General features: G+C 49.3%; 1 protein-coding gene across 1 annotated transcript in view; it reads right to left on the reverse strand.

Moving 5' to 3' along the window:
- Positions 1-2,162: 2,162 nt before the first annotated feature.
- Positions 2,163-14,841, reverse strand: part of FMNL1 (formin like 1) — a 91,876-nt gene continuing 79,197 nt past the window's right edge. The window contains 8 exon segments of the mRNA XM_056863320.1: positions 2,163-2,280; positions 5,317-5,440; positions 6,262-6,363; positions 7,867-7,968; positions 8,843-9,006; positions 10,872-11,001; positions 13,135-13,215; positions 14,379-14,447. Coding sequence (XP_056719298.1) covers positions 2,177-2,280; positions 5,317-5,440; positions 6,262-6,363; positions 7,867-7,968; positions 8,843-9,006; positions 10,872-11,001; positions 13,135-13,215; positions 14,379-14,447 — 876 coding nt within the window. The 3' untranslated portion in view covers positions 2,163-2,176.

A 14,841-nucleotide genomic window follows, 5' to 3' on the forward strand; every position in this document is an offset into this window, starting at 1 on the left:
TATCCTCTGCTGGCTCAGTGGCCTGGGTCTGTGCCAGGGGGTGGATGGTCTGAACACAGCAGCTTGGCTGTGTTGTTCTGCCCACCTGCCAGAGGATGGGTGTGGTAGTGGCCGGCCCCCAAGTCTCCCTCCTACTCTCATACACAAACTGGATACGAGAAAAGGTATGATCCTCCACCAGAGCGTGGGGCCCAGTTTTTGCAGGCAAGTGCCTGGCTGCATGCCCTGCTGCCCGGAATCTTTTGATGAGGAGGGCACGGCCCCATGAGGTCTGTGTGGAACAGGATTGAACACATGAAGCTGCTTTATACTGAACCAGACCCTCGGTCCATCCAAGTCAGTATTGTCTACTCAGACTTGCATCGGCTCTCCAGGGCCTCAGGCGGAGGTCTTTCACCTCACCTTTAACTGGAGATTTTGGGGATTGAACCTGGGATCTTCTGCATGCCAAGCAGATGCTCTACCACTGAGCCACGGCCCCTCCCCAACAGGATTGCCAAAGCTCTTCAGGTGCCTGTTAGGATTGCTCTCATACTTGCAACAAACAGGACTGCCTGCCTCATAAGTACGGCATATTTGAAATGGAAAGCCCTTCTGGCAACTGGGTTACATGAGTGGATATGTGAACAGCATGGAGAATGCAGCAGCAGATTTAATCCATCCTTGGGATGGCCCATCGTGACTCCTGGAAGTTAATTGCAGTGTGCGCTATGTAAATATGAGCACTCCTTGGCTACTCAGAGGAAAGTCCTCAAGTGCACAGATTCCCCCCAAGGGGCGCCTGCTCAGAACCCTCCCTGCAAAGTGGAAGAAAAGCACCGGTGGACAAGCCACAGAAAGAGTGACACCCTGTGGCCGGAGAAAGAACAGCAACTCCAGTACCCAGTTTGATTGTCTCAAAGCTTTTAAGCTTTCTTGCATCACAGCAAGATGTTTTTTTTAAAGTGCCTAAGGAACACCCCCGTCGATGACTAAAATCCTGAGATGCTGTAGCAGTGACCAGGCCCGCTTCCTGGGGCTGAAGAACTCTGCCATAACAGGAGGCCAGAATTTTGCGTTCTCCAGCTTTCACTCCAAAAGTGGCTGCACTCCATCCAAGACTTACACAGAGCATCACCAAGTGCAGTCCCCCTGGCTGCAGTCAGCCTCGGAAGGGCAGTAATCCAATTTAATTGCAGCCGATTGGATGTACAACTGCCATTTTGTGAAGGCAAGAAAGAAAAAAAAAAGGGCAGGTTTATAAAAGCGCCAGGTGGGACAGAGGCTAGATAATAGCCCAATGAGAGCTCTGTGCTGTAACATCAGACATCCTCAGCTCTGTGGAAACTGCAGGCCCGCTGTGAGTGTGGGCTGTTAAATGCTGCCAATGGGGAAGGACAGACAGGCTCTCTGTTGGCGGGGCCGATGGCCACAGCACCTTTGAGAAAGAGAAGTGCCTCCAGAGCTGGGAGCTGCCTTCCCCGGCCCCCAGAAGAGGCTCAAATGCACAGCTCAGAGGAGCCTGAGGAGCGGCACGCCTGGCGAACAAGCTCTGTGATGAGGGCCTCAGCATTCGCATCTTCATCAAACACAACCTTTCACGGCCCATGGTAAGACCTGCCAGCAAGATCCCCACAATTTCTCTAGGGACTGTAAGATGACAGCAGGATCATGATTTTGCAAACCAAGATAGGAAAAGGAAGCAGAGCAGGCTGGGTAGAAAGGTGGAGAGAGAGGGAGGAGCCAGCATGTCAGGTAACTGTCCTCCCTGGCAGGGGGGGCAGTAGCCATGTAGTTCCCTGGCTGTGGAAGGTGGGTGGTGCTGCTGCTGGGGGCTGGAGCTGCCTTCTGACCGCTCTGCTGGACTGTGGCACACAGCAGATCCCCCGGCCCTGATTCCATTCCAGGTCAGTCCAATGAGGCCAAGAACACAGTTTGAAGGAAACCCATGTTGATCCAGTGGACAGTGAGATGAGCAGAGCTTGTGTGTGTGTGTATGAGTGGGAGGGCTGTGTGTGGGCAAAAGCCCACAAATGGCTTCAGAAGCTGCAGAGGATGCAGAAGTGGGCAGAGGAGGTGGACTGTCCTGCCCCGAACCCCTTCAGCCCATGGCGAGAGACGCTTTTGGCCCAGGCCCGCTGGCTGTGAACCCCTCGCCCTGAGGCTAGGAGAGCTGGCTGTTCTCCATCCACGGCCGTCACAGCGAGATGTCGGCGGTCACCTGCAGCGTTTGTCCGACGATCCGTTTCCTGCCACTGTGCCGACCAGTGTCCCCCCGCCGGTACGGCTGGCTCCGCAGGCCTGCCACAAGAGAAACCAGAGAGAAGGCTCAGTGCCTTTGACTGTGTGCATGTTCGTGTGTTTAGCAATAACACACGTATTGATGTCACTCCCTCCGCCTAGACTTTCTACCCTGCAGAACGTGTCCAAGTCCTTTGGGACAGGAGGCCAAATGTCCCCGCCGGACTGAGACCTCCCATGCAAACGAATTCTCTCCCTCTGCCCACTCCATAGTTGGTGCTTCATACTCTGCTGCTCGCTGTGTCTTGTCAGATACCAAGAGCTCAGGAAACGCAGACCTGCAAGAGGTCCGGCACATTTAAGCTGAGAAGCAAGCTTGGAGGCCACCAACAAGAAGGGGGGGGCTGTTTCACCCCTTTCATTCCTGTTTCTACTCCAAATTGTTGCCCCCCCCCAAGCTGCTTACCCTCCCACTGGGGAAAAGATACTGGGATCCCCCCCACAAACACACCAGACCTAGGGGTGAGGGGATGAATGGAAAGGGCTAAGCAGCTGCCAAAGCAGCTTTTCAGTTAAAGGAAAAGTCAGGGGAAAGAAACACCCAACTGCATACAAGGTGGTCTTTGGCCCCAGGGCAGACCTTTTTTATGGATTAAACAGGAGGCACACACCACTCCCAGGCACAAAACCATTTGTTTTTAGCGTACATAAAATTAAATTTGCCTGCTGCCTTCAGAGGAGTCCTTGCTATTTCCTGCATGAGCTACTGACTGGGATGTACCTCCTGCTTAGAAGCAAACTCAGAGCAGACACTCTCAGAGAGTGAGAACGGGCAGCATCCTCTGAGGGCCTTGCAGAACACTGAGCCGTTGGGGAAGGGGGCAGACACATGTGGGGGGGAAACAGCTAAACCTACACACAGCCCACTGCTATGGCCCTAAAACAGACTGGGGACCTCCATTGGTTGTTAACTAAACAGCATCTGATTATTGACAAGAGGTTTCATCTACTTGCGCCCTTAGGCCAGGAAGCCCCCCATTCAAATCTCTGCTCGTTTACCAAGGAAGGTGGGAGCGATATGTGCTGCCCTGAGCTCCTTGGAGGAGAAAAATGTATGAAAGGAAGAAAGAAAACGTGAGACAAACTGACTGATCTTTGGGCACCTGGACACGGTCTGTCTCTGTGTTGCCTACCACACAGGGTTGTTGTAAGGGTAAAACAGGAAGTGTGGGGCAGATCCTCATACTTCCAGCCAGAATTTAGAACTGCAAAGTAAATCTTCAGGTCATGCAGGGGTTGTCCCAGAATTGGAGCGGGTGGGTCCCCCCAACCACGCTTCTCCCTCTCCCTGCTAAATCTGGCTCCCGCCTGCAAGGTGGCTGTTACCTAGAGCCCCGGTCTACAGCGGGCTCTCTTCGTTGAAGCTGGCGTCGCAGAAGAGGCGAGACGAGCGCTTGCCCGTCCGAGCAGTGAAAGGTACGGTCTTCAGTGCTGGATGAAGAAGAGTTCCCAGAAAAGCAGCAGAAACCGAGGAGGGTGAGAGGAAGAGGGCAGGAGAGAGAAGAGGAAGAGCAGCCAGGAAATGAGGCACCACAGTGAACAAAGCCATCTCTACAAAGAGGCACTGGAAGGTCTGGAACAGCACAGCTGCATTACAAGCCATGGATCTATCCCAGCAACCCCCGCCCAGGGGTCTGCGTATTGTATTTTGGTGTGGGGGATTCTATTAAAATGGTGTAACAGCCATTCCATCCCCACGGGAGTGTCGTTTGGGGGGTAAGAATCTAAGGATCTCGGCTTGAACGCTCCATTAGAAATCCTTAACCTTCCCATCCCCCAGAACCAGAGTTTGGGGACCAAATGGTGATTAAAGCACATTTGAGTCTGAGGCACAGCTGAGAGTCCTGGGCATGATAGCAGGCAGTGTGTGGAGCCGATTAGAAAGAGACGGCACCCCCAGCAGTTGGGAAAAGCACACAAGAGAGCAGGCCTGGCTGGAACAGAGGGGAAACTGCCAGGTTGCTCCCAGAAGCCTGAGACATGTTGGTTGGCCAGGGCAGAGAAGAAGAAGAAGAGCTGGTTTCATCTGCTGACTTTCTCTAACACTTAAGGTAGAATCAAGCCAGCTTACAATTCCCTTCCCTTCCCTACAACAGATACCCTGTGAGGTAGGTGGGACTGAGAGAGTGTGACTAGCCCAAGGGCACCCAACTTGGCTTCATGTGGAGGAGTGGGGAAACAAATCCAGTTCACCAGATTAGCCTCCGCCACTCACGTGGAGGAGTGGGGAATCAAACCTGGTTCTCCAGATCAGAGCTGACAGCCCTCCCCAGGGTCAAGGGTAACAGCTCCAAAGTGAAGCCCGTCACTGTCCCAAAGGAGAATTTGCAAGGGCAGATAAGCACACTGTGCAGTTTTGAAAAGAAAGTACTTTATTATTCCTTTTTCTTCAAGGGAACCTTATGATGGGTGGATTTAGCAGAATGGAACATTTGAACATAAATAGTAATGGACCAGTTAGCAGGTGGCTGATGAGAAAGTCCACAACCTTCAGTCACGGAAACTAGGAACACAGCCCAGCCACATTGGATATTGCTAAAAAACAAACCACCCCTTTGCTCCCAGTACCTGTAGGATGCACAGACGTTTGGGAACCAAATCCTAGCTAGTTGAGAGTCTCCGAGTGCCCCTAACCACACATGGAGGGAGGCTGGCCGTGGCCTTGAACTATGCAGCGAAACCCACCGTTACCACTCCTCTTGCTCCCCCCAAGAAACCCAGGAGATCGCAGTGCAAGGAGCTGAAGTTAGAAAGGATCCCCTTCCTCACTCAACCAGATGCTTCCAAGCCCAGTGGCAAAAGAAACGGCCTCCCTCACCCAGGACTGGTTCTCCGTCCAAGCCACTGAGGAAGGTGTCGATGTGCCACCCCACAGGGGCTTCGCTTGCTCCCAGCCGTCACTGGCATGGGAGGGAGATGGCACCCCCTTCATGGGCCCATGCCCCCATTGGAAAGGTGCAAGCCAAACCCCCATGGCATCAGGTGGCTGTTCCTTGTTTCGGGCCACAAGGTACCTCTGACCGGCCTGGCCCTCACCTGTGATGATGTCCTCGATGGCTCCGTCCTTCCCCTCGTAAATGATGGGCTCTTTCACCAGCTGTTTCTTCTTCAGCTCGGCTATGAGGTCCATCTGTTGCCGCTTGGCCTTGTGGGTGGGAGACTGCCGAGGGCGAGAGAGGACTGCCTTGGTGATGCTGGCACCTCTTCATGTTCTGTCTGTGGGACTGCCCCCCATGTATGGCAGCTGTCCAAGCACTTGCACACACAAGGGGCCTAACACTGAGGCTGGGTGCCCCAGACCCTTAATTATTATAACCCACTATCCCCAAGGGCCCAGGACAAGAGAAGAAAAATCTTCTTTTCTCTCCAACTAATACAGTGGGTACAAATCAACTAAAACAGCCACTGTATTAAAAAATATTTAGCATTACATTGCTAAAACCTTAGTCAACAACTGCATTTAACGCACCCTTTAAGAAGGGGATGGCAGACGAGTGCTTCAAGTCCAGCCTAAACGAGAAGGAAGGCCAAAAATTAGCTTAGGCACAACCGCCAATCCTTCTGTGCCCTCCCTTGGTCTTGGGCTGGTCAGAGCCAGGGGCACCGGGCATCTCTCGCTGGCTGTAGCCATAAAAGCCTCTAGATTTCAGAACTCCCGATGCTGAGTCTGGTTGCCAACTGGATTTTTTTTACCCCTCAGAGGCATAACTGTTTATCTAGTTTGTGTGGTTCTTAAGATAAAAGCTTCAGGACCAGAAGATCTCAGGAACTGCAAAAGAGCTGGGGGCAAACTTGGTCTTGGTCGATGGACCTCTATGTGCTGACCTTCTTGCTACCAGAAAATTGACATAAGGACTATTGATCCCATTTGGTTCGCTCCCCAAACTGAATACAATTGCAAAACAGAGGCTCTCTTGCTACTGAGGGAAACGGGGGAAGACCCCGGGCTCTGAAAAGGGGCAAAAGGGAGTGATTACAAACCTTTGGTGCTGATTGTTCCTCTTTCCTGGAGGAGCCCACTTCCTCCTCCTGTTTGGCAGCTGCTTCCTGCTTCCTCCATAGCTGGATGTCCTCTTCTGCTTTCTGGGGGGTGGGAAATGACACTGAACCATCATCACTGACACAGAACTTAGGTATTTTCTTACTGCAAATGTGTTCCTGCAGATTCATTTCTTGGTATTGGCAGAAAAATATATTTGCAGGAAGGGGGGTAAATAAAGGATAGAGTCTGTTTCCCTTAAGGAGGGAAATGCCGAAAACCTGTGCATATTCTTTGCCTGAGATTCCATCCGCAGCTACCGCAGCTAGAAGACCACTAATGCTGATAGTGGTCCTCTATCAGTGGGGGGAGGGAAGACGGAATGGCATACCCGATCTCATCAGATCTCGGAAACGAAGCAGGGTCCGTACTTGGAATGGAGACCACCAAGGAAGAATCTGCAGAGGCAGGCCATGGCAAACCACCTCTGCTTCTCCCTTGCCTTGAAGGCCCTTGCTGGGGTCGCCATTAAGTTAGCTGTGACTTGACAGCACTTGACACACATGCACATCAGTGGTGGGAGGGAAGAGAAAGAAGCAATTGTGTGTGGGGGGTGGGATTTGCCTGTTCCTGGCTCTGCAGCTGCACTACAAAAAGGAAGTAAACAGGGTGGGGGGAGGCGGCACATAGCATGTTGAAGCAAAGATAAACCTGAGTCTAGTGATAAATTGGAGTTTTGTGGCTCCTTGAAGACTAACTATATTTTACTCCAGCAGAATCTTTTGTGGATTAGTGTGACAAAGTAGGCTCTAGTCCACAAAAGCTTCCATTGGAATGAAATGCTGATACATCTTTAAGGTGCCACAAAACTTTCACAAGTACTTCTTTTCTTAAAATTATCATCACCTAGTATTATCACCTAGTGCTGTCATTATGACATAAGATATCCTAAGAGTAGCTTGCAGGCATTTCCCCACTAAATCATTTAGTAATGTCAATAATCTGATGAACTTAAAAGAGAATGGCAGTCTCCCATTCATATGTTGCAAAAGGCGGTATTCTCATTTTTATTAATGCTAATGGAAGAATTGTTATTATTAACAATGCTTAGCATTTGTATAGCATCTTTCAGGAGCTCAAAATGCTTTATTATCTCATAAATCCTCACAACAGCCCTGCAGAGCAGACTGGCTGCAGCTGTGGGATGGAGACAAAGAAAGCAGCTTGTCTAAAGCCACCCTGTAAATTTGTGATTCAGGAGTTGACCAAAGACATCTCAGCTCTTTGCTGCTTGGCCATACCAGATCAGAAGCAGGTCTCTTTCCTATTTTCCCCCAGCTGTCAAGTAACAGCTGATGTATGGCGACCCTGTAGGGTTTTCAAGGCAAGGGGCGATGGGAGGTGGTTTGCCATTGCCGGCCTCTGTGTCACAGCCATGGTATTCCTGGAAGGTCTCCCACCCAAATACTCACCAAGGTCAGGTCTGAGAGCGTGTGACAGGCCCAAGTTCACCCAGCAAGCTTCCATAGCGCAAGTGGGGATTTGAACCTGGGTTTCCCAGGTCGTAGTCCAACACCTTAACCACTACACCATGCTGGCTCTCTTACCTTATAGGCCTTGACAAAGCGTATGAACGTTGGGAAGAACATAGTGGGAGGGGTGGTCTTGGGGTTTTCCCCAAAGTACTCCACTGTTGACTCGTAGGCCTCCTGCAGGTGAAGAAAAAGTCCACAGAATTGCACCACAATTGTATCAAAAGACTTCCTTCCTTTGTTCTGCTGGATACTGAGGCTAGCCAACTCCAGTTTGGGGAATTCCTGGAGATCTGGGGCAGTGGCTGGGGACAAGATGGAGATCTGTGGGGTTGTGATTGACAGAATATGCAAGTCTGTTCATATTAGCTATGACAGGTGGATTTAGATTCAGGGGATCTAAGTGTCAAGCTAAGCTGATGTAATAACCTGGAAAGCCCCTAGAAGGCCTGAGACTGAGTTAATGAGTTGCACCTGTAGGGTGACTCAGCCTGAAGGTAATGAGTTGCACCTGGAGCCTGTAACACTAATTGCTGCCTGGAGATGGCATCTGTATATAAGTATTTGACTCCATGAGTCTAATGTCGGGAGATAGTGTGTGTATAGCACTGTGAATAAACAACTGCATTTTCTACAAGCTCTACTGGTACTGGTGGTTATTCCTGGGCATTGGCACAATCCGCCAGCTCCCGCAACAGTGATATCACTAGGACTTCTCCTAGGCTCTATGGTAGACCACCTTTGGAAGTTGCCATTTCCTCCAAGGGAAGTGATAGCTGTAGTCTGGAGAACAGTCATTATTCTGGGAGAACTCCAGGACTTTTCCACCTGGAAAGTTGTCAACCCTAATGCAGAATCTCAGCCAACAGATGTTTGAGCGACATTATTAGAGAATCTTGGGGGGCTGAAATATACTTCCAGGCCTCTGTTCAGAGAATAAAGTGGTCCTCAAGAAAAGATGGTGGTGTTGTTTTAGGTCTCAAACTCCTCCTTAGGCTTCCCATCCCAAGTGCCTTTACTCTTGGAAGAGACCTCTCCACCTCTCCCTCACCTGTGCTGTTTTGCTGTCTGCCTGGAGCTTCTCCATCACTTCTGTGTTGGCCTTAAGGAAGTCTTTGAGCACAGCACTGTCGTCTTGGCGCATGAACTCTTTACGTGTGAGCTCCATGCCCCGCTGCAGACCACGCACATCTTGCAGGACGCTGTCCAGTGACACTACAGAGGGAGGAAAAAGGGAAACAAGACAAGTTCAGCTTGGCTCACAAGCTCCAGTCCCCTGCAGGGACTCCCTTGAGGGAGCTCAGAGGTCGCTTTGGAGGGTAGGTGCCAGGCTGCTGGAGGGGCAACGGGGGTGGGGGGGTGGGGGGGCGAACAAAATTCCAGGGGTCCATATGGATCAGATTCTCTGAAACCCCAGCTTTCCTCTCCCCTTATATGTCTGCAATGGAAGGGGCTGGAGGCTTACTTTTTATAAATTCAGAGACCCTGGTACATGTATTTATTATAATGTATGAATGTACTGATATTCTAGTGCCAATAAAAAACGGAAGGCCTCCTGCGGCAGGGGCAGGAAATGGCCTCTTTAGGGACAATCTCAGGGAAAATCCAGGGACTCGGCTGATGCGCTTCCTCTCTGTGGAGAACATGATTGACTTCTCATATCTCCCCGATCTTCCTTCCTCATTAAGCATCTATACCCTGCATTTTTGTTTTGGGTGAGCAGAAATATTTTAAAACATTTTTTTAGTTAAGTGCTTTTGAAGGAGAGATGGATGCCTCACTCACTTCATTCAGTGAGGCATATTCCCAGATAATTTAATTTACAGTGAACTTCAATATTCTGAATAGGTCCCTTGGCTGGCGAGTCTTTCTGATTCTGCTTGCTCTCTTTCTTTTTGCACTTCATTCAATTGCAGTCTGCACAGTATAAATCATGTTAAGTAAAATCTATAACAATCTTGCCCCTTTTCCTTCAATGTTTCTCTCCTAATGAACAACTATTATTCTCTTTATGGTATCAAGAACCCAAGTGATTTGCTTTGTTGTGATATTTGGCTTGAATCAGGGTCATACGGAAAGAATCAAGCCAACAATGATTACCTGGGCACAAACAATTGGTCACTCTATTTCCTTGAAAAGTTGGGAAAGACTTTGGTCAAGAGACATTAAAAAGATTCTTTCCCAATCGATAAGGGAAAATATCTACAAAATGATTTACAGATGGTACTTGACACCGAAAAAATTGTCTGCAATGTACAGTACAATGTCACCAAACTGCTGGAAATGTCAGGGAAAAGTTGGCTCATTTCATCATGTTTGGTGGCTTTGTGATAAAGCTAAAAACTTTTGGGATATGATATACAATGAGCTAAGGTTAATTCTACAACAAAACATCCCTAAAACGTCAGAGATGATGTTGTTAAGCATTATACCGGACCACATTATAACACAACGGACTTTTTTACTCTATGCCACCACAGCTGCGAGAATGGTATACGCAGCTAAATGGAAAATGTCTGAAATACCGGACAGAACTGATTGGATTCATAAAATGTTTGAACTAGCAGAAATGACAAAATTGACTGAGTTAATAAATCAAAAAGATAATGATGAATTTGTTGAGTGGGAGGCGTGGATTGTTTATTGCAAAAATGAATTTAATGTGCAAAATGTTAAAGGTTACAACTTAGACTAGGTTAATTTTCTTGTTTCTATTTTTCTTTCTTTTTTAATAACTAGAAGGTTTTACAAAAAAAATTTTTTATAAAGAATTAGAAAATAATTGCTAAGAGGATTACGAAGATAAGTTAGAGATAGAAGAAGGAAGAGGGGAAGTCAAAGCAGGGGAAGATAATTGTTATATATATGTTAGTCTTAATTGAGAATGAGAAAAGATTGAAAGGTAATGTTAATTGATTGTATCTAATGTATGAAAAAACAATAAAAAAATTATTAAAAAAAAAGAATCAGGGTCATACGGGGGAGGGCACTGTTGCTCCCAGCGCCAGCCGCTGTGGAAGAATGTGGCCCTCCGTACGATTCCCTGCTCTCTCCTGCCCACAACCCACTGGCTGGCACACCTGTCCCTGCCTTGTCCAGGAAGTGCAGTTCACTGGCAAAGTTAACAAGCTCTGGATATTTCTCCTGGATCACCCGCACGATGTAATGAAGCAGCGTCTGCTTCCGGTTGGTTGACTTCATGTCTAGGAGCTACACAGAGAGAGAGAGAGAGAGAGAGAGAGAGAGAGAACGGTCAGACTGGGGAAATCATGAAGTGCCAGCCCATCACAGCCGAGCACCAGAGTCACTGCCTCCACCACACCTGGGACGGAGCGCTAATCCGCATCCAGCCCACCCTATATTGAGGCATCTTTTCTGAAGGGCCCAGTGGACACCGGCTGTTAGAGGTGAGAGGAGGGGGTTTCCAGGACCCAGAACAAAGACCCCACCCACCTCCCGGGTGGAGCTCCAGAGACGCCATCACTGAGCTCAGCTCCCCAGATAGATATTACATCAAATTTGTATTAATTTTTCAGGTTTTGAACTCTTTAGGGACAACAAGGCTTTTTTTGGGGGGGGGGGAAGACCTGTGGTTAGCCGCTGCAAGCCCATGGGCTACAACAAGATAAATAACATCAAATAGATTGTAACAGCTGGTAACATCTTCCTCCAGTTATGGCTTCCCAATTCCCACCAAGACCCTTAGAATTATAGAAACATAGAGTTGGAAGGGACCGCCAGGGTCATGTAGTCCAACCCCCTGCACAAGGCAGGAAATTCACAACTACCTCCCCCGCCCACACCCTAAATGACTCCCGCTCCATGCCCAGAAGACGACAAAAAACAAAACAAAAAACCCCTCCAGGATCACTGGCCAATTTGGCCTGGAGGAAAATTCCTTCCTGACCCCAAGGTGGCGATTGGCATTACCCTGGGCATGTAAGAAAGGGCCAAGAGAGCCAAGCACTGACGCCACCCTTCCTGCCCTCCTTCTCATGACCTGCCTAAGGTCACAGAATGAGCATTGCTGACATATGGCCACCTAGCCTCTGCTTAAAACCTCCCAAGAAGGGAGAGCCCACCCCCACCCCCCGAGGAAGCCCGTTCCACTGAGGAACTGTCAGGAAGTTCTTGCAGCAGGACAACTGACATGTAAACCACAGCTCTAGCAACACTTGCGCAGGGCAGGTGCAAGGTGTGTTGTCTCCCCAGATAAGGAGCACCAGCTCCCTCTGGAACGAACGGGGCTTGGACCTGGTCAGCAACAGGGTGAGCCCAGGAGGGGGCGCGGGTCCTCTTCCACACTGCCAATGGCTGGGAGTGAGCAGAGCCCTCCCCCCCAGCGCTTCGACACCCTCCTCACTGTGGCCCCAGAAACAGAGGCCTTGGGGGTCTTGGCCCAAGGACCAGCTCTGTGCTCGTGGGGCCTGTGGGCAATCAGTGGCTCCTTTGGAAGCAGGGGGAGAAATTCTTCCCCACACTCACTCCCAGGGGCTCTTGGAAAGGGCTTACAGAAGGACACGTGCAGGAAGGATCCTTCCTGGGGCCCTGGATTGTGCCCCCTCCCATGTTAGAATGCAGCGGCTCCCACATATGGAAAGAGGGTCTATCTCAGGCTATTCGGAAGGTTTCCCCCTCATGCTTCCGTCATTTTGCAAAATATGCAAAATGTAATTGTCCAGGAAGGCATTCTTGTAGGGGGGAGCAGAACTGTGGTGTGGTGGTTCAGCTTGGGAGGTGACCTTTATTGGGGATACTCTTGTTTTTCCTTCCAGTCCTTCAATCCCAGCCCCACTGCATGAGGTTGTTTTACCAGGAATCTTTGCGGTTAATCTCAAATGTTATTGACTGAATAGTTCTATCCTACTTGTAATCCGCCTTGAGTCTCAGTGAGAAAGGCGGGCTATCAACAAAAACAGATAAACTGCAGAGCCAACACGCTACATTTCTGGTTTCTCAATTGATAAAGGATTCGCCATGGTGACAGATGAACGGCACACCGATTGTCAGATTGTGGGGAGCTGTCGTCGGAGAAGGGCTGTTGCCAGCGTTCCTGGCTTGGGGGCTTTCCTGTCTGGCCACTCTTGGGAACAGGATGCTGGATACGAGGGTCTGGTGCAGCAGCGATACTCTTATCTTCTACCCACAGAGGAAAGCTGGTAGAACTTCTGAAATCAAATTCCTGGCCGGACCATTCCCATTGTAGAAAGGAACTCCAGGGGATGTTCGTAGACTCCCCCTGGCTCCCTGCTGTTAAGCATGAGGTCACTGCAGCCATCGTGAGTGGTTGCCAAGGCCACCCCCACCGCTTCCCAAAGGGCTGTGTGACTTGACCCCACTTACTGCATCAAGGCTCTGCAACCGGAACCCATAAGCCGCTCCCCGTTTGCTGCTGTTCAGGTAATTCCCGAATGCCAGGACAATCTGCAGAGAGAGGGGCAGGCGGTCAACATTAACTGTGCTGCTGGCAACCCACTGATGGGCCCAGAACTCATGGAGGAAAAGAAGCACGGACAGAGATGTGGGATTCCTTTTCTTAATCTTCTACAGATGCAGTAGGGAAACCCCTTAAGAATAGGACATATTTGCTTTCAAAATGGACACGAGAGAATGTCTAGTGTTACCATTAAACAATCTTGTTAAAGTCTTCTCTCGGAGAACTTTCTGAAGTGAAAGGTGAGTTTATCCAACACACCTATCATGAAGTATACCACTGGATGCAAAACAATAATCGTGGGTTGCTTATTCTTCTTAATTGGGGTAACTGCCTTACAGCAGAAGACAAACCAAAGTATAAAGAGCAGGGATCAGCGCTTGCTCTAGCCAAAGCACCAGGAGTGACAGGGGATTGTGGCATTGTTGGCCAGAGGTAGGAGGGCCTTCCTCTTTCTCCCAGACTAAATTGGTACTTACTCCTTGGATCAACAGAGTACAGAATAACCCATTATCAAGTCTCTAGCCAAGTCAGCAACTTCCCAAACTGCAAACCAATGCACATTAGTGCACTATGAGACAACTGCTAGTGTGCCTCCTGAAATAAATTCCTTAATTAAATAAAGAAAGGTGAATCCAAAGGAGCCACCTCCAAAGGAGCCACCTGCCCATTGCCTCTCTGCATGCCCTGACTTTGCATCTTTCTTATCAGTCTTTGGTGAGGCACAGATTATTCTGCAGCTTCTCTGCAGTGAAGTATGATTGAATCATTCAGCATCTCCTGATGCAGAGAGGCAACAGAATTAACAGCCCTCAGAGGAGGATGCCTGTTGCATCTCTGCATAACTCACTACTTTGGAATCTCCTGCTTCTGATCAGGTGACATTCACAAATTCGTGACAAACACAAAGGGTGAGATGCTTGAAGACGGGTCATTCTGACTGTGACACGCTAGAAATCTTTTCTGAATTTAAGAGAGAAGTGTGGACCTCCAATTTTAATTCAGAAAAATGAATGTTTAGGATACTTATTTCTTTAGAAAAATGTCATGTTGTCACTCCAGAGACCTGCTGATTATTGAGGCTTGACGTGACCCGAAAGGATGACCCTTGTGCTGACTGTGGGCACCCACCCTTGTTCACAGGGAAACTCACCTCCAGAATCTGACGCAGTTTGGTCGAAGACCTCAGTGACATGGACCCAGCAATGACGGAATTCAGCTGCTGTAGACGGGAAAGAGTGGTGTGTGTGTGTGAGAGGGGGTGTCTATCATCCGATTTTCTGCTTCCTTCAACACCGTCTGTCCCCAATTCTATATCGATTTTCTAATTTTTTTGCTGTCTTCCTGTCTATTGTTCCAGCAGACTTACACTAAAGACTTACACTCACAGCAGCACAGTTTCAAAATAGCACTCTGAAAAATGCAGGCCCGCTTCACCCTAAACTGGGGAACCAAAACAATTAAACACCGGCCGGGGGCTGTTTACAAGGGACACAACAGAGCAAAGCAAAACCACTGAAAAGGCCCTCCTCTCTCCCTCCCTCCCTCCCTCCCTCCCTCCAACAGAAGCCCACCTAACTTTCAAAAGGGGGACCCATAGAAGGGCAGGTTTGTAG

The sequence above is a fragment of the Euleptes europaea genome, chromosome 18 (assembly GCF_029931775.1).
Source record: "Euleptes europaea isolate rEulEur1 chromosome 18, rEulEur1.hap1, whole genome shotgun sequence".
NCBI classification, from domain to species: Eukaryota; Metazoa; Chordata; class Lepidosauria; order Squamata; family Sphaerodactylidae; genus Euleptes; species Euleptes europaea.